A 24,740-nucleotide genomic window follows, 5' to 3' on the forward strand; every position below is an offset into this window, starting at 1 on the left:
GTGTTTCTTACTGACCTGCTGTTTCATAATTAGTTGAATTCGTGAGGAGCCGTCATGAATGAGGGAGTTTAGAAAAACACCTATTTCATTTTTTTCCCGACGTTTCGGCCTTTATTCGGGTCATCTTCAGGGTTTGGGTAAATTACAAAATATATGTTGATAGGAAAACCTACAATATACATGTAACTATAAATACGCTACTATAAATACAGATCATCTGTGAAAAAATTAATTATATAAAAATAATAAAAGTATTTATAAGCTATTTAATTAAATTGCAGTAATGATGATTTCGATAATAAAACGAAGTGTGTGTGTTTGTTTATAGTAGTTTAGAAAAACACTTTTCATTTTCTTGCCGACGTTTCGACCTTTATTCGGGTCGTTTTCAGGGCATCGGTAAATTACAAAACATACGTTGATTGGAAAAAATACAATTTAAGATGTAATTGTAAATTTTTCAACCATGTTTTTCATACTCACATAAAGCGTGGTGCTATTCTTGTGCTGTCATGACCAGAATAAAGGTCGAAACGTCAACAAAAAAATGAAAAAGATGTTTTGCTAACCTACTTCATTCTTGACCGCTCCTCACGACTTCAACAAATTATTTCTGATATTTTTGTCGTTTTGTTTGATTATGAAAGGATGTTTTGCTGTTTTTACTTGCTTAATCAACATATTTTTGTTGTACATTATTTACTCATATTATTTATATAATAATCTTAAATATCTTATAATACATTAACCGATCGTTTCGACAGCATGTGTACAATGGTAAATGTGATGTAACAATTTTCTTACTGTATACACAATGTAATTTTTTCCCTTTTATTTTCTGAGTTTTGCTTTATGTATCGTTATGTTTTGTACATTGATATATTTCTATGTTTAAACATTTTTGTAAATTGGATTTATTCCATGAAATATCTGTCAGAGACCAATGAAAATACAGATATTTTTGCAATTTCGTCTAATTCCTATCTCACGATGTGTGAATTTTATATAAAAATCAGGGACAAAGCTAATTTGAAAGAAACGAAAAATTAGTTCTTTCGTCAAGCTTTCATACAAAAAGAAACATGTAAGCACCTACACTATTAAAAATTATGGCTTCAACGCTAATGAATTTATGAGGTTAGCTTGGCAGAGTGGACGAGATCCTTTGCTACATTACAATTGTACAACACATCAAAAATATGTAGATCGTTGTAAAAACGTCTCTGAGGTTTGAAAAATAATTTGTTATTCAGCATGACATGAAATTTCCAAGATTTTCCCCCCGTCGTGACAAATACGCAGATTGAACGCTATGATTTGCATGATATGTTTTCCGGGATTTGTAATTAAGCCAAACGGGAAACGGTCTCGCGTCCGGACGGCCTTCGTACCAGGACCGGTTCCTGGTCTCGCGGATTGCCTACTCGGACACTTTCGATTTTTTCACAGTGACCCAATTTTACCAGTGCAAATATTTCAAATCAGGTTCGATTATCATCGGGAGTCGTAGCTCAGATGGTAGAGCGCTCGCTTAGCATGCGAGAGGTACCGGGATCGATTCCCGGCGCCTGCAATCAACATTTTTTGGTAGTTTGGTCATTTTCGATCTTTTTGGCTAACTTTACCCCCATTGCTTCGATCTGTGTTTTAAGTCGGGAACACGCTTACCTGATGGTTCGCTATGTGACACTACCCAAGGCGACGGGTAGCCTCGTCACGTTTTGGTAGGGTGTGCACATCTATGCGACGTCAAGCGCACGCCACGTAGAGTCACACAGCGTGTATCACAATAATCACCTTCACAATCCCAACTCCTCTTTTGTTCTTAATGCACTAATTTGAGAAAAACCGTGTAATAAATTGTTAGTTAAATTTAATTGTTTTAAATAAAGTTATTCCGTTGCTTTGATAAATTTTCTGCCTAACCATCATAATTAAATAATTTTTATAAAAACTCATGAATTTTTGATCTCGTTTAATTTGGTTTATATTAAAATAAGAATATTGTTATTAATACAATGACAAAATTACATATACTTAGTTTGAAATAAACTACAAAAAAATATGCGTGTCCTGTTCTGACGCTACTCAATAATTTTATCAGCAAAACCATGAAATAAATTGTTAAATAAATTTTATGAGCAAAACCGTGTAATAAATTGTTATTTAAATTCATTTTATCAAAAAGTGGTATTACTGTGTTTTGATAAATTTTCTATCGAACTAAAAAAAACGTAAAAACGTGTTTACGCAGAAAACAAACACTTTGAGTGAGTAGAAATTCTTTGATTGAATATATTTAAAAAAATATTTTTTGCATTGTATAAATTCATTTTTTCCACATCCTACATGTATTTGTCAATTTAAACTATACATATTTGTAAATCCCAGGCTCTGAAGATGATCTCAATAAAGATCGAAACGTTGCCACGATAAAGAAAATGTTTTTCTGAAACCTACATCACACCAAATCGCTTCTCACGATTTTCGAATAATCATCGACTAACGGTCACTAATTACCAACCATTTCTACCAAACCATTAAAATTAATTTTTTGAAATAAAAACTAATGAATTTTTATCTCGGTTAATTTGGTTTATATTAAAATAAGTATGTTGTAATTAGTATAACAACAATAATACATATAGTTTGAAATAAAAATATGATTGTCCGGTTCTTTTGTCTTCGATTGTACTCGATGCTAACAGACGAAAATCAGGACAGTGGGGATCGCATAGCATAGAGTCGGGTAGCGTTGCATAGCATCCGGCAGATGTGCATAATACAATTTTATAGAAAATCTGACTTTGGATTTGGGTCGGGTAGCATCGGGTAGCGTCGCATAGCATTGCATCGGGTAAGTGTGTTCCTGGCTTTAGGCTTCCAAGCCCAGAATATATAAATCAGTAATGATGGACATATCAAAATGATGTGAAACGACCTAGCCTACATTCTCGCCGATCTCAAGGATAGTGACTTTCGGATACTCTCAATGTGAGTAAAGTGACGCCTAATTTCTTTCGAAACCAAATATTTATAGTATCGAGTTTCCACTTTAAATACAAGTACTGGTACCGAGTACTTCCTTTGGTACCGGAAAAAAACTCGAATGGAATAGTGGTTGAGTGAGCTTAAAAAAATACCCGCATGGAATGACTTTCCTATTCTATCGATAGGAGTGTAGTATCGAATAATTTCTTTCGATACTAAATACGTATAGTATCGAATCTTCAATTTTGATACATTGGTATACGTATTGGTATCGAGTATATTCTTTGGTATCGGAAAAAATACTCGAATGAAAAATGGTATAAATGGAACCAAAGTGTGCTTTAAAAAATACCGGTATAGGAACTGAACTAAAGTAGAGAAATAATTGCGTTGAGATTTGCTTGGGAACATTGGTCGAACGGAGATCCTTCCTCTATGGTCACTTCTATCACTTCTACATTACATTCTCAAAAGTTCAAAACAAACAAAAATTTCATTAATATACCTCTCATTCATTAATATACCATTAATGGTGCTCAGTAATAACTAGATATATATTTTTTTAAATTTTATTTAATCTTTAAATTTAAAAGTCAGGGAAAGAAATCGCTGAGTTAATTCCAGGATTTGCATCGATAATTTGAATTTGTCACAAAACAAGCTTCTGGAGAGAATGCGCTCTCTCAACAGTATTTCCAATGGCCAACATAATGATTACTGAGCTGCAAGCTGTGATAATTAACCCGACATCAGTACTGCATGAAATAAAAGAAGCGCTTCTAACGGATTCCCGGATAAGATTATCAAATTTAGAGAAAAATAACAACCTGACTATTTCAACCATTTTTCACTCAAGGTTCGAGAATTTTCATTACACCAAACCAGCAGCTCGCTCAAATGCTATGAGCATCATTAAACGGGGAACACCCGATGCAACGCATGCGACGCTACCCGACGCATATCCAAAGTCAGATTTTCAATAAGGTTGTATTACCCCGTGCATATCTACCCAATGACATGCAACGCTACCCTACTCTACGCTTTGCGATTCCCACTGTCCAGATTTTCGTCGTGTAGCATCGAGTACAGTCAAAAACAAAAGAACCAGACTCTCATATTTTTATTCAAACTACAAGTATTACTGTCGTTATATTAATTACAACATACTTATTTTAATATAAACAAAATTAACCGAGATAAAAAATTCATTAGTTTTTATTTAAAAAAAATTAATTCTAATGGTTTGGTAGAAAATAGATCAAAACACCGGAATACCATGTTTTGATATAACGAATTTAACCAACAATTTATTACATGGTTTTGCTCATAAAATTTAACTAACAATTTATTTCATGGTTTTGCCCATAAAATTACACCATTTTCGTCGAGTAGCTTTATTTCAAACTAAGTATATGTAATTTTGTCGTTATTATCACTTAAAATATTCATATTTTGATGTAAACCAAATTAAACGAGATCAAAAATTCAAAAGGTTTTGTAAAAATTATATAATTATGATGGTTAGAAAGCAAAACACCGGAATAACTTTATTTAAAACAAGTAAGGTTAACAAACAATTTATTACATGGTTGTGCTCATAAAATTTAACTTACAATTTATTACAAGGTTTTACTCAAAATAGTGCATTACGAACAAAAGAGCCGTTGCAATTGTGATAGTGATTATTGTGATAAACGCTGTGTGACTGTACGTGGCGTGCGCTTGACGTCGAACATATGCGCACACCCTACCAAAACGTGACAAGGCGTCGGGTAGCATCGGGTAGTGTCGCATAGCATTGTATCGGGTAAGTATGTTGCCCCATCAGCTATCTGCGACTTCTGCCAGTCCCATGAGTAGAAGGAAAAGGTCAGAAGGGAAAAAATGGGTCAAGTTCGAAGGATCCTTGTACCTCAACAACACATTAGGTTCTCTAAAAAATGATCCACTAAAAGAATGGGAAGACATGAAAACTATTTTTCTTGGTCTTTATGAGCGACTCTTCTAAAAAACTGGACAAATTTTGTGTTATAAAAGAAACAGGTTGCCCCAAACTTAATGGTAATTAACTTATCTTCGGCAGAGTGAAGGGGAGGAATATTGCGGTATTTCGCAAGCCCCAATCTTTTATTATCTTAATTACATTAATAAATAAGTTTTCAATTTTTTATCTCTTACTGCCAAACCACTTATTAATTACATATATAAATAATTGTATATATAAGTAATTGTTTCGTAATTTTTTGAAATCTATTTCTGCCAATCATAACGTTACGCTCCAATTGTTCAAAAGCTAATTGATAAGCTTCCATTTGTAAGTATGTCTTTACTTGCCAGTAATGAGCGCCATGTCAACGCCTAAACCGTTGCGGCCACCGACGCCCCTAAAATTGATAGTTTAAATTTGAATTTCTTACTTTTTCTTACGAACGTAAAAGATGCTTAATATATACATCACTGACGATTGTGGTGTACATTGACTGTAAAAGTACATGAACGATGAACGTGAATAATACGGGGCTGGCTTCCAAGTAATAGTGTGACAGCTCTTGGCAATGTTAGGAATTTGTCGGTCTTCATAACAATTTTAAAACCATCTATTAAACACTTAATTATGTCAATTTGTGACATAATTAAGATTTTTTTGCCTTCATGATGACCTTAAAATAGGTCGAAAGCTTGGCAGTACAAAGTGAATTAGTTTTTCTCATCAAGACCATACACAGATCCAGCTTAATCAGTAAAAAAGTAGTTGATACATCTAACACTTTAAATAAAAATTTCCTAGTTATAGAGCAAATATAATTGCTAATCTGAAACTAGTTTCAGGGCCTTTTTATAACCTTTTCTTATTATATTTTATATATGATTTTCCGTGTGTTATCATCTACGTCTAATTACAATTTGATATCTGAACCGAAAATAATTGACTCAATCCGATAACAAGCCGGTCATAGATTCTCAAATAATTTATTGCTTGTTATGGATTTAAAAAAAAATTTTTCGTAACGCCATCCCTTAGTAGGGTTAGTGTCAGTTAGTGTTAACAAAAGATGAGAAGGCCAATTTGAAAGAAAATACTCTTTCATCATTCAAACTACACCGATGGACAAATTTAACGCACCACTCAATTTATTTGATTTTAATTTCAAATTAAATCCATTATCTTTTTTATTAATTACAGAGAATTAGGCATAATGCCTTATTTTACTTCCTTTGTTTACTTTTGTGCTTATTAATCCCATGTACAAAAAAATTGGCATTATGTCCCTCATTCTGTTACGCCTACAGATCGACTTTAATTATCTTTTTACTTCCTGGATTTCATTTGATATTGTTCTTATATTTCTCATTATTCTTATCTTATTTTCCTTTGTTTTTGGTGACTTTTCTTTCAAACCATCATAATTAAATAATTTTTATTAAAACTCATGAATTTCTGTTCTCATTCAATTTTGTTTACATTAAAATAAATATATTGTAATAAATATAACAATAAAAATATATTGTTTGAAATAAACAGCAAAATACGAGTGTCCGGTTTTTTTTTTCAGCGGCAAATATCAATGTGGCAAAATTGATAATTTCTTTTTAAACGATAAAAATAAAATAGATATTTTTTAGTTTATATCATTAAGATTTTTTGTTATAGCTTTGAGTGTTCTTATCCCTAGACGGATAACCATGTTTAAATTATTGGAAGAACTTTGATCTCTTTGGTGTTTTTGTGATGCTATCTGTCACTACTGACAAAAATATAAGTTTGACTGGTTAACAATAGTTCTTATAATTAAATTATCAAAAACATAAACAAATCATTGCAAAAGAGATTATATTTTGATTACACGTTTAAGCTAGTGCAAAAAATGTAACTCAAACCGACCACGGTAGATAGTGAATCGCGTCTGTCAGACAAAAATTGCGAAGACAAGACAGGCAGACAAGGATGACCTCAAACGACCAAACTTGTGGTTCATTATCAACCCCAAAAATATTACAATTAACTAGATTTATTTGTACTAAAGCATACGATTGGGGCGTCATTAGCCGACTGCAGGCTCTCTATCTAAGCGACCATGGTTTCCGTAAAGCGAAGGTATATCGACCATGACCTAGCGTGGCACGCCCGCACTTATCACCAACGCTCGCCGGTATAACTTGAACGGTAACGCTAAATACATTGAAGTGCGCATGCGCAGATTTAACGGTATGCTATCTCAAATAGCGAATCCTAATTTACTTAAAATAGCGTGCTTGTTAACGGGTGACGGTAAAATCAATAAAGTCTATTTTTCTTGGATATATTATCCAATTTAAAAAAATAATATTATATATGTAGAAATATAAAATATTGTTTATTTCATGAATCCCGACTCATAAGTACGTATATTTGGTGTTACAACATTAAATAATTTAGCTGTTTTATTAACACCCGAGGTGGTATGACAGTTAGTAAGAAATGCAGCAATATAGGCTGAGAGGTTAATGAATCCCCCGCACTCTTCGATCAATCCAAATTGATTGGGGGTGTAATGAACAATGCGTGCAAAAAGGATATAAAAAAAGGACATACGAGTACACAAATATATTTTGACAATTCAATGGAACAGAAATTAAAAAGAAGAAAAGAAGAAAAGGCAACACTTGCAAGTCTCGGAAATTAACATAAATATTCTTTGAGAAGGTTTTCGTTGTTTGCGAAAAATGTTTTTAACATAAAAAAATGACAAAAAAATAATGTTGTTTTTTGATTCGCTGTCCTTCACCGAAACACATATAAATGTAATTTTCACTGCCCTGGAAGACGTGCCCGTAGTCCCAGCTTCAACATCGGGTGGCGTTGGAAGTAAAGGATGACTCGCTCACGCAGTCCAGACTCCAAAGTTGGGCGATGTTGGTAGTAAAGAAAGGAGAAAGAGAAGAACAAAAAAAAATGCCTCGTTGTGTTGTTTTCAACAGGTTTGTTGTCACCTCTTGGCTGGTCAGCGCTAAACTCAACTTCTAGTCCGATCATCCTTATCGGAAGGTGGGGTTATCTCTGATTGCGCCTTAAGGCACATCAACTGTGAAAAACCGACTCTTTGGCTGAACAGCCTGAGTAAAATTTAAAAGCAAAATTCAAAGAAACAGACATAGAATATGATTATAATGAGTATAAATACAGTTAACTAACTGCACTGTAATAATTTAGTTTTCCTAAAATTACTTAGCTAAGCCAAAATCTTTTTTCTTTCTTAATAATTTTTGACATCTTTCGTTCTTAATCTTATTTAAACTGAACTTGCCACGAATCGCCGGGTAATTAATATCTAATTTTTACGTTAGAGCTTCTACAACTACCAGGTCATCAGCATTTGCCGAACTATCGTCAGCAATCAAGAAAAAAATCCATATGATAACTTGAACAAACAACCCCAGGAAACAGCAAAATCCGTAATGCAAAAAGACTTCAAATAGAATCAAATATCAATCAAAAAATCAATATACTACAACAATCCGAAATCCCGAACAAACAAATATCCCCAAATCCGACTGTGTTCGCTACCTTGGGTTCCACCTAGACTCACGACTAACGTGGAATAAGGATACACGACTGACACGACAAAACCTAAACAGACGGTTTGGTCTACCTCACAGACTTATAGGACGACAGTCTAAACTATCGACAAAAAACAAACTTACAATTTACAAAACACTACTACAACCGATTTGGACATACGGAATAGAACTGTGGGCAACAGCTAAACCTTCCAATATCCAACGACTCCAATCCTTTCAATCTAAAATCATCAGATCCATTGAAAATGCTCTTTATTATGTCTCAAAAGCTCAAAATCTCAACGACCTTCAAATTCTTTTTATCCAAAAATTTATTCCCCAAAAATTTACCAAGTTCCACAAAAAACTCTCCCACCATCCAAATAGTCTTGCGCAAGCCCTGTCCAATAGAACCCATCCCTACAACCCCAAAAGGAGTCTCAAGAGGAATGGCCCCGCGACCTCCTTGCTGACTAAACAGTAAAACAACATAAACAAAGTGAAGAGGGAGGATATTATTATTTGCTCCCCTCAATGTAATTAGTTGTATGTAAGTTTATGTATCCGCAAATTACATATTGTAAATAACAATTACAGATTGTAATAAGAAAACAGAAAAAAATATATTTATGAAATCCTGCGAAGGATGGAAATTAAGTGAAGCGAGTATGTAATCAATGTCATTATTAAAAATACCTTAAGCTATTACCAAAGATACTTTCCATTAATTTCCTCCCACTTGACCCGGAAGCTTTCTGCATTGTGATTTAGATCTCAACGGCTGAAACTTGTTTCAAGTACATGGCAGAAGTTGAGCGAGTGAAACTGTCAGGATGAAAATTAGAGGGACGACGTTCAACTGTGTCGCGCAATTTGTGGAAACGGTCGTCGTCATTTGGCCGGATCGTCACAAAACTGAAAATTCCTAACATTTTTAACCACCCGATACAATCTGTCTTGAATTGAGTTATCTTGATGACTATCGGATGATAACAAACTTGTTATATAATGTCATATAATTGCTAAATGGTTAGAAAATTGTTATTTGATTAGGAAACCATTTAAGCACAGTGTTTTCAATTTCTTTTAGAAAAAAAAGTTTCTTTCCTTATAAACAAGATCTTAAAATAAATATGAATGTATGTTTTTTAATGACCTCCCTAATCGCACTCATGGGATGACGTTTTACTACCTTCCTTAGTTACCTCAAAACCGTCCAGCAGTTTCCACTGCCAGTGGATATTAAAAACAATGTGTGCAAAAGTATGAGGACCTATCCATCAAAACAATATACGTACATATACGTTGTAAATTTAAAGGTTTTTTATTAATTAAATTTATTTATTAAAACTGGTCTTATCAGATCAACCATTAATTTTAAATAATATTATAGAATAAATAAATGTTTACATTCTTATAAACCCATTGGTACAATAAGATTTACATTTCACTATTCATTTTTAACTACACAAGTTCATATGACTTTGTTATTTTTAACCTTCTGACCATGTTTCGGTTATGTAAGACTTTGGTCGCTTCCACATTCTCGTGCTGGCTGAGGCGAGCCTGGTGTTTGGCGGCAAATCTTTGTATTTCCGCCGTGACGTCAGGGATCTTATGATCCCTATGTAAGTCCTTATTCCTTATGTACCTTATGTATGTAGGTGCATTGACCATGTTACATAAGATTTTATTGTGGCGTGTTTGTATGATTTTGATTTTACTGTGTTTGGTGCAACCCCATAGTTGAATACCATATGTCCACATAGGCTTTATGACTTGTTTATATAATATTTTATTTTGTATAGCAAGGTACAACGTCCTATCAACCACAATAGTTTATATCTTAAACCTATTTCTGAACTTTTTTGCTTCACGTGTTCTTTCCATCTCAGCTTGGCATCTAAGGTCATTCCAGATATTTGCTGTATTGCTGTATGGTATAGTAGTTCCATCGATTGTGAGCGACGGAACTTGGTCCACCTTTTTGTTTGTAAAGATTAGATGAACTGATTTATGCTGATTTAGCTTGATTTTCCTTTTTTTTTTGTCCATTCGTGTATCTTATTACATGCATTTTAGAGGATTTTGGTTGAATGGGTGATAGTCGGTCCTAGTGATATCACCGCTGTGGCATCTGCAAACGTAGCAATTTTAACTTAATCTTCCGAAAATCATTGGTGTATAACAAGTAAAGCAGTGGACCTAATATGCTACCTTCTGGCACTCCTGTATTTATTGTTTTTAATTTTGAATATTGATCTTCTTGTTTGAAACAGTCTGTCTGTTAGGTAGGAACTGATAATATAACATACCTTTTAGTTTATTGATGAGTCCTTCGTGCCAGACCTTGTCAAAAGCTTGTGAGACATAAAGGAAGATAGCAGAACAAACTTGTTTTTCTTCAAGAGATTTTTCTATTACGTCCGTTACTCGGTGAATTTGGTCTATTGTTGAATGTCTTGTTCGGAATCCAAATTGGTGGTTAGGAATCATTTTCTTTTTTTCTACAATGTGTTTTATTCGTTTTAATAATAACTTTTCGAAGAGTTTAGACACTGTCGGTAGTAGCGATATTGGTCTATATGATAAGACCTAGTTCGCCGGTTTTCCTGTTTTTTTTTTATCATAATGACTTCTGCGAATTTCCAGATGCTGGGAACATATTTTAGTCTGATTGCAGCATTAAATAGGTATGTTAGTTTAACTATACCCCTTTTTGGCAATTGTTTTAGTATTTCTCCAGTGATAAGGTCATATCCTGGAATCTTTTTAGCAGGTAATTTTTTAATTTTTTGTGCTACTTCTTTAGGTGAAACAATCTTTATATTTTCTTTTTGTGGTGTGGTTGTTACTTCAAGTAAGCTGCCATTGTTGTTTTCATTTGGTTTGAAGATTTCAGCAAGTTAACTAGCTAACAATTCGGCTTTTTCTCTGCTGTTACTCGCCCATGTACCATCCTCTTTTTTTTAATGGAGGAATTTGGGCGATTGGTATTTTAACTTTTTTATGGCCTTCCACAAGTAGTCAGTGGCTTTGCCTAGTGTTTGATCTTCTAGATATTTCTGATTGAGTCGTCATTTAGTTTTTTTAGCTTCCGTTTAAGTTGTTGAGCCATATTGTTAAGAATGTTGCCTTCTTCTCCAAGCCTTCCTTTTCTGATTTATTAGTTCTTTAATTTCCTTGGGGGATAGTCTGCCTAGTATTACACCATGCTGAAGCCTGAATGATTGAGGTGAACACCTCTGTTTCATTATCTAATTGGCACATTATCTAATTCATAATCTAATCGATAGGAACATTAAGGACTGTTTTTGCATCCACGTCTAAAGCAAAACTACTCCAGTCAGTAGTTAAATTAACTAATTTTGGCTTGCATTGTTTTGTATTATCCTTTCACTTAGCGTCAGTATAACTGCTGAGTGATCAGAATTTAGATCAAAGTTTTCTGTTACGTTAATGAAGTTAGGAGAAATTTTTGGTAATAAAAAAGTCTAAGAGATCAGGTATTTTGTTGCAGTCTGTTGGCCAGTAGGTTGTTTTCCCTGTAGAATGATAGATGCACCCTCGCGTAGCTTTCCTTAGTTCGCGGCCTTTGGTGTTAGTCAGTCTGGATCCCCAGTCGACATGTTTAGCGTTGAAATCACCGCCTACTATGAACCTTTCGCCTAGGTATTCAAGGAGTCTCGAGTAATCAGAACACATTAGATTGTGCTTTGGCGAGCAATATACTGCGCCAATAAATATTTTATGTTTGGCAGAGTTGAGTACGACCACGGTGAGTTGGATCTCATCAGTTTGAAGAGATCGATATTCGAAGTGTCGTATGTTGTCCTTTATGATGATAGCGCTACCACCGTTAGGGTTGTTATTAGGCTGGAAGGTGTGATATATTCTTTAGCCATTTAATTTTAAAAATAACTGTTTTGTTAGGTGGGTTTCAGTTACTAAGCAAATATAATTTTCTGCGTATTTAGAAATATTTCAAGTTCTTGTTTTTTCCCTAGTATGCCATTTGCATTCCAAGTTGCAATGCAATTTTAAGATCTTGTCGGCGCATTTGAAACTAATTTTGCTTCTAGTCTTTCTAGCCGATCAGAAAGTTTGGTCATTGCGGTGGTTATGTTGGCCATCATTTCCACCATGTGCTCCTGATTGTACGTTGACATTGTTTGTTCTGGGATGTCTATGCGGGCTACTTGAGCGTAGGTTACTCCATTTTTAATTGATCTGGGCCGAGGAGCCCTTACTACTAAAGAATCACGTTTATTAGTTGATTTTATGTGGTTTTTCCTTGTTGGTAATTCTTTCGCAATCATACATCCTCTGTAATTTGCGGGATGATCACCTGCACAGTTATGGCATTTTGGAGCTTCTTCTTTCGGCTTAGAGCTGTTTGCTGTTAGGTGTTCGCCAGCACATTTCACGCATATTGCTGTTGTTTGCAATATTTTTGTGTATGACCATATCGTTGACATTTTTTGCACTGAGGAATCGCCTTGCTGTTTTTAATGGCTTCCATTTTGACTTTTATATGGCATATATGTCGGATTTTGAAAATCTTTTTAATGTGTTCGGTATTTTCGAAACTGGGCATGGACAAATGAAGCGGAGTTGTCTTTTCCTTCGTCTTTCTTATTTTATTAACAATTGATATTATCTTAAAACCTTCGTTATGGAGGCAAGTTACAATATCTATTGGATCACAAGATGGGTGTAAATTCCTGGCCATGACTCTTATAGGCCTGGTTTGTATATTTTCATTTGCATGCCACTCGATGTTTTTTGAGCTGTTCATGAGTTCTGTAATTCTCTTATACTCAGTTTCATTGTCAACGTTAATTTTTATTTGATCATTGATCATGAGTTTAGCTTTAGAATTAATTTTCTGTCCTTGAGAGCTTCATATATTGGCTTCATATCAGTCACATTGCTTAGTACTATGGGTGGTGGCCTTTGCACTTTTGCTTGTTTTTTGTCTGATCTGTTATCAACTGATTTTTTGATTAAATCAAAAGTATTACTTGAAGTTTTGATCTCACATTTTCAGGAGAAGACAATAAATTTTCTTTTTTTATTCTTTTGAACGAGCCATACCGTTTCTTGGCTACTATTTCTTCTTCTTCATCAGAAGTCGGTAGTGTGAATTTTTTTTCAGTCTGGCTCGGTGTTGATTTTTGTTCCTTCCAGTTAGGGACTTAATATAGGCCTTCATTTTTACGATCATGTTTTGTAATTCCTCATTACATTTGCGCTCTTGTGCGAATTGCAATTGAAGGGGATTTATTTATTCTGTCTTTCCCATCTTTTCGATCCTTTCCTAACCGGACAGGATAGAGACTGGAGACGAGTTTGGTAGAGCGGAAGGGGCAAGAGTGAGATTTTGAACGCTCGGAGTTTTCCGAGACGTTCTTCTGCTGATAAGCGTTTCCCTACCTTTTTCTGCTGACAAGGCAATCCTTATGGAGTGTAACTGGCCTACTTCTGGTGCAATTTTCAATTTCTTTCCGTTTGTTACAATATTTAAATTGTTTTTTAAGTTAGCGAAACTATAATTTTTAACACACTATTTCCACAACACACTATTTATAAGGTCCGCTACCCACTGGAGAAGTTTCAGGTCAGTTTTCGTAGAATAAACCATCGAAAAAAGAAACTTTCATAGAGCGAAACAAAACACGTCTGATCGCGTTAAACGCCATTGCGCGACTCTAAACTTAAAGGTTGGAAATATATTTCTTTTATAAAGATATATAATGACATTATGAAATTTTGTCGGTCAACGCAAGGTTAATTTTTCGGATATCGTTTAAACGGTGTTACGGCTACAAAAATAATAATTAAGGGCCCCTTTAATAACCCGCTTTTGTCTCTTTCCGGTTCCGTCCGCGCAAAATATGTTTAAACCAGCGGGATTAAGTAATTTTAAAACAGAATTATTCATGCTGTTCTCCTACTGGTATACTGACGGCCCGAAAACCGACAAGGGCACGGGAGCTGGAGTCTTGGGGATGAACCCAAAGACCGAACTGTCGGTAAACCTAGATAACTGTGGTACAGGTTTCCAGTCTGAAATCATAGCGATTGAACACTGCGCCAGGGCATAGGCTAGGAATACATTCCAGGAAGATAGCTATCTTCTCTGACAGTCAGGCAGCACTAGCCTCATCTGAGGTGAAGGTAAAGAGTGTTTGGAACTGCTTGGAGGCCCCGACGTCAGTGACACTAATGACCTGACCCTGGCATGGGTCCTGGACACTCGGGGCATAGTTGCAACGAAAAGGTTGACATATTCGCCAAAGAGGGGGGCCAACATGGACTATCTGAGTCCTGAACTCTATTGAGGCTTAGCATCCTGCAGCAAAAGAGCATACATCTTAAAAGGATCGTTAATGTGTCCAAAACCAGGTGGAACAATACCACAGGTATGAGGCACGCGAAGAGATTCATAGAAGGACCATCCGAAAAACTTACAACAGAATTACTGGAAGGCAACCGCAACCCAACTCCTGACAGGACATTGCCACTTAAGAAAGCACATGCACTGGATAGGAGTACAGACAGAAGAAACACTGCGCAGATACTGCCGAGGAGGAGGAGACCGCAGAACAAGTTTTATGTTTTTGTGAAGGTCTATGCAGGTTCTTGCAACTAGAACAAGAAAAACCGCAAGTAAGATACTACACTAAGGATCCGCTGGCAAAGCTATGATGATTAACAACCTGAATCTGGCGAGTTATAAAAACTAAGGGAGCACAATAGTTCTATTCAGGTCGAGATGCAGAAAGCCTTGTGGCCCCTCTTTTATCCCTAACCCTATGCTGTTCGAGGTAACTCTCAATAAAGACGATAAGGTGAAAATTGGGAATAATTATAAGGGGTTTAATATTTTATGTAATTCGTTTAAGTCTGTAAAGTTCATATTTTAATTATCAATTCTTTCTTTTACAGGTAGGAATTATGGAAAGCCCGTCGATGAAAGTAAAACCATGTTCTACCTCATCGAAAGGTATTTATTCTAGTCAAAATGTAACAGACCTGACGCCCAATTTGGCCGATGGTCTAATTTTGTGAAAGTGTCAAATGAGCAAAATTTGGTGTTAAAAGGGGTAACCCGTTAAAATTCCAAGAGTTCGCCGATTCTCTCGATGACCTCAAGTACAGCGACATTTCCGAGCCAAACCGAACAGTCGTCCTTCTCCATGGCCTAGGCGGTAACTTCAACTCTTCCTCGAATCTTCTGATAGCCGAAGGTATTTTCAACCTGTTCAAATTTATTCAATTGCTTCATATCTATTGCTGAAATAGCGTAAATGGAACTGTTTTGAAATAAGGACAATATTGCTTTAGACATGAAGAGTCAGCCAGTTTTTGGCCGTCGTTCCAGTTTAAAAAGCAAATCTAAAAACAACAATAATATTTTTTCCTATTTAATAATAAACGAAATATTGAGCTAGATTTTATTCGACTTATAGTTATTTTTAATTTTTAATTTATTAATTTACACTATTAAGTGTGTTTTTTAGTGTTTAAGCATCATCCGTTCATAATCATCGTTTCATATAAATAAATTTTTTAAAAAAATGAGTATACGCTATGAAGTATGAAGTACTGCACATTTTTAAATAATATTTTGTTTTTATTTTTTGAATTTACAGCCTTGTTGAGACGAGAAGGTTACACTATAATAATAGCCGATTATGAGAAAGCCGCCGAAGGTCCAGATTACATAAGCGCCGCTAAGTAATTTTTTTTTCTTGTTAAAATTAATTTTTTAACTTGGCCGTAATGACTTCACAAATTCTTTTCCTTCCTAGGAACATGGAAAGAGTAGGGAAGGACGTGGGAAATTTCCTCCTCGCCGCTCAGGAAGACGGCTACATCGCCCTGAAAAGCACGACTTTGATCGGTTTCAGCCTGGGCGCACACGTTGCTGGAATAGCCGGTTACACGATCAAAGAATCTTCCGGATACCTCGACAAAATAATTGGTAATTAATTCACTCATAAGGACAAAAAGACGTCAATACAACGAAAAGCGTGAATGGGTTTCCTATTTGCACCAGCTTGGATAGTTCTTGAAACACGAAATATAAATCGATGACTTTCCAATTTAAAAAAAAAACTTAAGATTCTATACAGGGTTATCAACTTCTATAGTACATCAATTTTATTCAGAAACTATTAACAAGGAAAAATGGTTTTATAAATCCCCAAGTTAATTTTAATTAGGAATCGCGTAATGGTAACAGATTTAATATAACTTTCCCATCTTGCTCAGAAATGACACTAACTTCGATATTCTAAATGAGAATGCTTATCTTTATTGTATAATTCGATTCTACAGCTTATTTTATGCCACTTTTACTAAAAGGAAAATTTTGATAGGATCGACCATTTCTGAGTTATGTTTACTCTTTGTCAACAAAATTTATCAAAACATTAACTATGGGCTTGTATAAGAATAGTTTTAGCTAGAGTTAACCGATTTCGAATTGTACGGGGAGGGCCATCTTGTTGCTTTGTATGCAGCTTAGCCGGATTTCCGTTTAATCGTGATGATTGATTTTAATCACTCCAGAGCAGGAAATCATAAATTTTTCTTTACAACTAAAATGGGTTAATGAAGTATTGCTATAGCAAAAAACACGTTTTTCTATTTTTTTTATTTTATTGTTAATGGTGGGAGAATAACAACGAAAAAAATAAACTATTGTACCAACTGAAAAATCAATACTGTGCTATCTAATCTTATAATGTTTGAACTTTTATATGAAATGCAGGTAGATTTTCCAGTCACCAGAAACGATAATCAATTATAAATACCCTTTTCGAACAAGGGAAAATATTTTCATTGATTACATATAACTGAATATAGTAAATTTTAAAGAACGCATACTTTTTTAACACTATTTTTGTTTCATTAGCCTTTTACATTCTAAAGATAGATCCCAATTATATTTATTTTTTAACAGATTGTAATGATTGAGATAATAATTAATTATTAAAAAGTTAAAGCCTGTAGTGTAGGTATCTATTGTTTCTGCTTATATTCCCACTTTAGCTTCTATTGTTTTTTTTTAATACACCATTGATTAAATAAAAACTGGAGAAGTCTTTTCATCAAAACAACTATTTAAATAAATCTTTTATCTTTTAAAACACGAAAAATGTATTTATTATTGTAAAATAGTAATATTAATACTGGTAAATAAAATTTTTTGAGGTATTATGGAAAAATATACTTGATAAAAAATGATTTATCTCTTAAAAAATAAACAATCTAAGACAAAAACCGGACGCTTGTATTTATTTGTTTATTTTGTATAATAAATAGGCATAAAGATTAATAGTTAACATAAAACGTAAACATAACATTAATAACTTTTTGTTTACCTTTATGAGTGTTACTAATCCTTTTACACTTTTTAGATTAGAAATAAAGAAAATCAGTTTATTTTTCCGGAAAAAAATCCCCGGGCCATGATCTTATTACCCCTAAAATCTATTTATAATGCAATATTTCGCACAACCTATTTCTCTATCCAGTGGGAACTATCGTTAATAATCCACTACCAAAACCACACTAATCCCCCAGTGCCCCATCCTCTCGTAGACCATTAAGCCTCAATCCATTTTATCCAAAATTTTTGAACGTCTCCTTAAAATACTAATTCCCACATTCGACTCTGTAAACTTAATTCCTGACCATCAATTTGGGTTTCGATCTCTCCATTCCACTGTTTAGCAGTGCTTCAGTGTATTCGCACAACATCCTCGGCTCTAGAAAACAAACAATACTGCTTAGCCGTATTTCTTACGTTACGGAAGCATTTGACCGAGTATGGCACCCCGGCCTCCTCTATAAGTTAAAATGTATCCTCCAGCATTCCTACTACCTTATCGTGAAATCCTTCCTCTCAGGTCGATGGTTCAAAGTAAGAATCGGCATCGATTTTTCACCTATCACGCTAATCAAAGCTGGCTTTCTACAAGGAAGTATCCTAGGCCCAATCCTCTACACCATCTACACTGCTGACATGGCCACACATTCAAACACACAACTCACAACCTACGCGGACGACACCGCAACCTTATCAACACACTCTAATCCTATCCTAGCAACATAAGCACATTCAACACCTGAACCTCATTACCGATTGGTGCAATCTTTGGTGGATCAGGTTAAACGAACAAAAAAGCCAACAAGTTACTTTTGCGCTCAAACCTGTTCCTCAGTGCACATTTACAACAAGAGCTGAGCATCCAATTAAATTTAACCTTCACAATAAAAAAAGAGAGTTCCAGCACTGGTTGGTTTCTCTCACACTGCCTCCTGGTCTGACAGGTCTGCCAGATTTGTTTATAACTAAACTATTTGCTCAATGTATATTGTGTACAGACCCCCATTCCATTGGGACAACTGGGAGTTAATGCATGATAATGCTCGACCGCTTGTAGCTCGAATTGTCGCCCACTATTTGGAGGATGCAGGGATTATCACATTGCATTGGTCAGCACATGGCATGACCAAGTGTCGGGTTAGACACCTTCCCCGCCTCCAACAGGTTGAACAGCTTCAAACTGCTTTTATTAAAGAATGGGATTCTGTTTCACAAGACGAAATCCGATCGCTGATTTACTTTATGCCTGGAAGAATCAATGCCCTCTGCGAAGCCAGAGGAGGTAATGCACGTTATTAAGAGCAAAACCAGAGTCTAACATCCATGCGGTTATTCTATACACTGCGGCCAATACACCTACCCACTGAACTTAATATTACCATAATAATGTCAGTAACAATATTTATAAATTAAATTGTTTAATCACTAAATAATTAATAGTTACAACACATAAACTACAATATTGGATATTTCAAAATGTGGCCATATTTACTTTATTTATACTTTTATCTCTTATTTACTCCATGCCTAGAACACTTAAAGCGTAAAACGCTTTTTATCGCTAAATAATTTTCCAAATTTTTGGTGAATTTTCTTTTAAACCTTCATAATTAAACAAGTTTTATTAAAGCTAATAAATTACAATTAATTAAGGGTTTTAGTTGAGATGAAAAAAGCTAATGGCACGAGCGGGATTCGAACCCACGACCTTCGGCTAGATACGCCGCTGCTCTACCACCTGAGCAATCGTGACCTCGGTCCACTCGGACATCAACTCCCCATCTCAACCCCACCTTATGAGTTTTCCCTCCTTTTGCCATTTTTCAAATGTTGTGTAATCGGTTTGGATTCTCGACGACAATTGAAATGGCGACGGAGAGCTTTAGTGAAGTGTACTTCATTTTAATTCATTAAATTCACTAATTTCGTTAAAAACAGTAAAATTTTACACGGACAGGCAAAAAACTGAAAGGACCAAGCTACAGGTTTTGTAAAATCGCTCATTTTTCCTTGAGCATAGTGAATCTAGGTTTGAGCTAGATTTAAACGTTTCAGTTGGACACTTTGTTAAATCGAAAAAAATCTGTTATTGTTAAATAGTTCCAAATATTTTTCGTAACAAGGGGAGAGAAGAGACCATTCTATAAATCGAAATAGCCATATTCCCTTATTATAATTAGAATTTTTTCCCTCATAATTTCCACTATTGATAAATGTTTTCAGGTTTCTTCGAATTTCCTCTAATTTGTTATCACACGGAGAATTATCGACCAGCGATGATTAACGGTAGATGATTGGGGTCATTGTGAGCCTATGCCATTAAAATAACTATGTTTATCTTTCTGTAGAGCCCTGAGGAAGGCTTAATAAAAAGCCGCAAACTTGGCAAAAAGAAACGGCCATTTTGGAACGCATAACTGATTACAATTGCTAATTTGTTATGTTCGGTACTCACTGTTTTGTCAATTTGTTCTCAGAACTTTGTTCAATGTTAAAATCAAAATCATTTAGACGAAGAACGCCAGGCCGCGTTGAAACAAAAATTACGTGATTTTTTTTTACATAATGCAATTTTCATTATTTTTACGTTATTTATGTGTAATATAAAATTTAAGTAAAAATTTTTAGAATGAGACAACTTACTAACTTGAGTTTTATTCTTTCCTCTTGATAAAATGAATTATTTTTGTGGTCACTTTGCTTTCGAATTATCGACAGTCCACTATAGTGGGTGTGGCACGAGTTGGATCCCGAGAAGGTATAACGCGTTTAAGTCTGGCAGGAAGTCTGGGCGTTAATTGCTGGAATTTATTTACTGTTAACCCAAAACTGGGTTAACGCTGTGACATTTCTCCGTGAATTTGTCTAACTGTTCGAAGAAGAATTCACAGACCATTCATCAGGGACAAACGCATAAGACATTTTGTAATTGCCGACTTTTAGGAAGCCCGGTTATTCTGGCCACAGTCCACGGATATCACTTTTCAACAGTCGTGGCAATTTTTGGTAAAATCTTATAAGTCTCACCAGTCTAATTCTACTGCCAATTGAAGGTCTTTCTGAGTCCTTCTTCTAACACCATATTATCTTTTACACATCCGCTTTCTGGAACCTTCGTTAAATAATATCGAATTCTAAACAATATTTGACATTCGCCCCATTCAAAGTCGCAAAATGTATATATTACAAATGTTTACATTAAAAATTTGGGGACCGCGGTAGCCGAGTGGTTAGCATGAGAGACTCTCACGCCGCGGTCGTGGGTTCGATTCCCACCGTCGCCTCTGGCCCTTTTGTCACAATAACCCCCCAAATTTGATCACATATATATGAATTGTCACATGGCTAATATGCATAGTTCATAACGCAAAAAAAAAAAATACATTAAAAAAAGTACTTCCTCGCATTATTTTGTACTGTCAAAGTTAAAAAAATAATTGTATTTAAGTGCGACTCATGTAATTGATAAATATGGAGTATACTTTCCATTAAAATGTGGAAACAAAAAAATTTCATTAACATTAAACACCTTGATTAATTCAATTAATTAAGGTTTTTAGTTGAGATAAAAAAAGTCGGTGTCACGAGCGGGATTGGAACTTCGGCTAGATACACCACTGCTCTACGACTTGGGCTATCGTGACCTGGATCCACTCGGACACCAACTTCCCATCTCAAACCCCACCTTTTGAATTTTCTCTCCTTTTTACCATTTTTATCTCAACTAAAAACCTTAATTAATACGAAGATATGAATTGGTCAAGCGGACCACTAGTGAACCTTGATTAATTTTATTTCCTAAAATATTTAAATTTTTTGAACTGCATTAACACCTCTTTCAGTAAGTTTTGTGAAAAACAGACCGACCATTGATGACATTACTGGGTTTTTGTACTCCCGAGGGTTTACGTTTGTCTCGAATAATTTAGGCCATCTTCAGTGAGTAATTGTCCGTTGCGTTGTCCGTGTATGTTTTTATATACACTGATAGGCAAAAAATTCCATCCAACTGTTTTTTTTTTTTTTCATTTTCTTGATAAGAGAAAATTCTGCCCTTAATAATTTGTCTCATTGTTTTTTTCAATAAATATTTGTTTAAGCTATGTTGTAAATTGGGAATATCAATTAGACATAAACACACTTGATCCTTAATCCAAAACAAGGATAAAGGCTTTTTCAATGTTTAATTTTTACGGGATTTAAAATGTTTATTCAGCCTCATTTGAATTCTGAAGAAATAAAACTTTAGTTTTCATCTTTGTTTTCTTACTTTCAATTTTTCAATTTAAAATGCCATTTAGTGCTGAGGATGTTGGGCGTAATGTGACACTTATTGATGATGGACGTTCCATCAGGTATGCGGGTATTGCCATCGGAGTTCCCTACGAACCTCTGCGAGACGCCGTTAGACGTTTTCGAGAAACTGGGTTCTACCGTAGAAAACCCGGTTTCGACGCCCTAGGGTCCATATTTCTGAACGCACTGCTTGAAGAAGATTAAATCAGTATGGACTGATGGCTTGAATTGACTAGGACACAGGGAGTTGCAATACTCGCATTTGCTCGAGAACACACCCATTGGTCTTTGGTCGATTGGCCTGCTGTACATTTTACAGATGAGTGTAAATTTGCTCTAGGATCTCCAGATGGGCGTGAAAGAGTGTGGAGAAGGTGAATTGAAAGGTACGCAGCCTGTAATTTTTCCCAGAGCCAACCTTTCCAATGTAGGTCGTAACGGTGTGGGCGGGAATTTCAAAGAAGAGTGGCACAAAGTTGGTTGTTGTTCGTGGAGGGTGTTTGACCACTCGCCATGTGGATGAAACTTTGGAACATCATGCGTTGCCTATCCTTGATGAAATCAGCGACAGTCCTACTATAATGCACCGAAATGCCCGTCCACATGTCCCCTCGAATAGTGCATACGTACCTGCCACAGCACAACATCAGGGACTTAGCCTGGCAGCCCGTTCTCCAGACTTGAATCCCATCGAACATTTATGGGATAACCTCAAAAGACGAATAAGACGTCCATCATTTGCTGACTCCACGATCTTGAAAAGACTATTCTTGAAGAATGGGCTAACCTACAGCAAAGAAACATTTCCAGGCTAGTATATCGAGGCGTCTTCGAGACGTAATTAAGGCAAGATGAGGAAATACGCGATATTGAAATGTTAACTGAAAATCTAAAACAAAATTAAAACAAATTTTATCTGTCCGTGTTTTTTAAATTATAATTTTTTTTATATATTTTCCTTAGCAATTTCATTTTTTTCACTTTTCTACACAATGACTCAACTATTAAACGTTAAACAACGTGCAACTTTGATTAATATATAAAAATAAATACAAAGCAAGTTATATTACAAATTCGTGGAATTTTTTGTCTGTCAGTGTTCTTAGGCGTTACTTATTTAGTCATTTTTTCATTTATTTATTGTTTGTTATATATAGTTTGACGAAAATGACTTCTTCCAACCTTGCCGGGGCTACAGTACGAACAAAATGTACGAGAATTTCGTAAAAGTTCGCTTTTACAGGTCTCGATCCACCGTCACCGTGGTTTGCCGACGTCGGACCTGAGCTTAAACTGGACAAAAGTGACGCAGGCCATGTGGTCGTCATCCACACGGCTTCGGGCTACTTGTCCATGGTAGAGCCGTTTGGCCACGTCGATTTCTATCCCAACGGAGGCACCGAGCCACAACCGCTATGCGAATTCAGCAAGCTCGCTTCTAGTAAGAAAACCTTTTTTTTAATCTAAAGCATTGTTAATCACATTACTTGCAAATCAGACATGAATTTGCTCTTTGTTACAAAAATAATGATACAGATTGATTCGTCATGCCTATATAGTCGGGGTCCTGGTTACAGTTGTCTGCAGTCATCTCGCCGCCTACAGATACCTGGCAGAGAGCATCATGAAGCCCGGCTTCATCGCAACCAAGTGCCCGTCCTGGAAAGACTACGAAACAGGATTGTGTGAAGGAAATGAAAAGACGTTCATGGGCTTCGACACAGACTCCAAGTTAGTATGATAAGTTCGTGAAGTTATTGAAACCCCAATTGGTCCCCTACATTTTAAAATCTTAACGAAAATTGGTTATTGTGTAAAAAATATTCACATAGAAAACTTTGAATAAGGTGCTTATTAAAAAAAAACATTAGGGACTTGAAAATAAAATTTTGCCAAACTCAACCTTTGTTTGTATGTACGTGGCTGCAAAAGCGTGTTATTTTTTCTATTTTAGTTTTAAGTAAGAAAAATTTAGTGCCTTAAAACACTGCTAGTCATCACCCGATTAAAAATAGGCCGTGTGAGGTTGATATACTTTTGTCCCAATGCGTACTAATGTGTCTGTCGTTTAGGGAAACTTTGCTCGATATGTCCGCCTAATTGAAGAGTGCAATTCCTTGGCTTTATATAAGGAGCGTGTAGGAACTCATCCTGATTTTAGTATCTGGGTCCTCTATTCCAGTTTTTGTAGAAAACATGGTTGTACTATTATATGTAATATTGATAGTTTTGTGTCCTCAGCGTTGAGTGTGAATGTATATATTTGCGTGAAAGTGACCGGGCTGAGAGTATTGAGTACCCTATCAACCCTCAATTAATTAGTTATACATAATACATGTAACCGGTCATGGTAATCCTGAGTGAATATTATTTAAATAAGAATGAATGTATTTAAGAATGAGTTGAAGAGGAAATTGGTGCGATTTTTAGGCAGTGATTTGTTGGGGCTGAAATGACCTAGCTATTGCCAGCTCCCAGAACCTAACCTAGGTGGGTCAGATAAAACCGAGCT

General features: G+C 35.4%; 1 protein-coding gene and 1 non-coding gene across 3 annotated transcripts in view; both read left to right on the plus strand.

Moving 5' to 3' along the window:
• The window catches only part of LOC106663703 (phospholipase A1-like), a 33,474-nt gene that overhangs the window by 7,120 nt on the left and 1,614 nt on the right, over positions 1-24,740 (plus strand). The window contains exons 2-7 of one of the 2 annotated variants that reach the window (XM_014388750.2): positions 15,481-15,538; positions 15,637-15,782; positions 16,188-16,272; positions 16,347-16,519; positions 23,472-23,669; positions 23,788-23,959. In XM_014388750.2, coding sequence (XP_014244236.1) covers positions 15,481-15,538; positions 15,637-15,782; positions 16,188-16,272; positions 16,347-16,519; positions 23,472-23,669; positions 23,788-23,959 — 832 coding nt within the window. The remainder of the gene's footprint in view (positions 1-15,480; positions 15,539-15,636; positions 15,783-16,187; positions 16,273-16,346; positions 16,520-23,471; positions 23,670-23,787; positions 23,960-24,740) is intronic. The other variant, XM_014388751.2, reaches the window with a different exon arrangement.
• On the plus strand, positions 1,501-1,573 carry Trnaa-agc. The gene has a single exon. It is a non-coding gene; the product is annotated as a tRNA-Ala (tRNA).

This window comes from Cimex lectularius, unplaced genomic scaffold, assembly GCF_000648675.2.
Source record: "Cimex lectularius strain Harlan isolate CLEC.00 unplaced genomic scaffold, Clec_2.1 scaffold227, whole genome shotgun sequence".
In the NCBI taxonomy this organism is placed as follows: Eukaryota; Metazoa; Arthropoda; class Insecta; order Hemiptera; family Cimicidae; genus Cimex; species Cimex lectularius.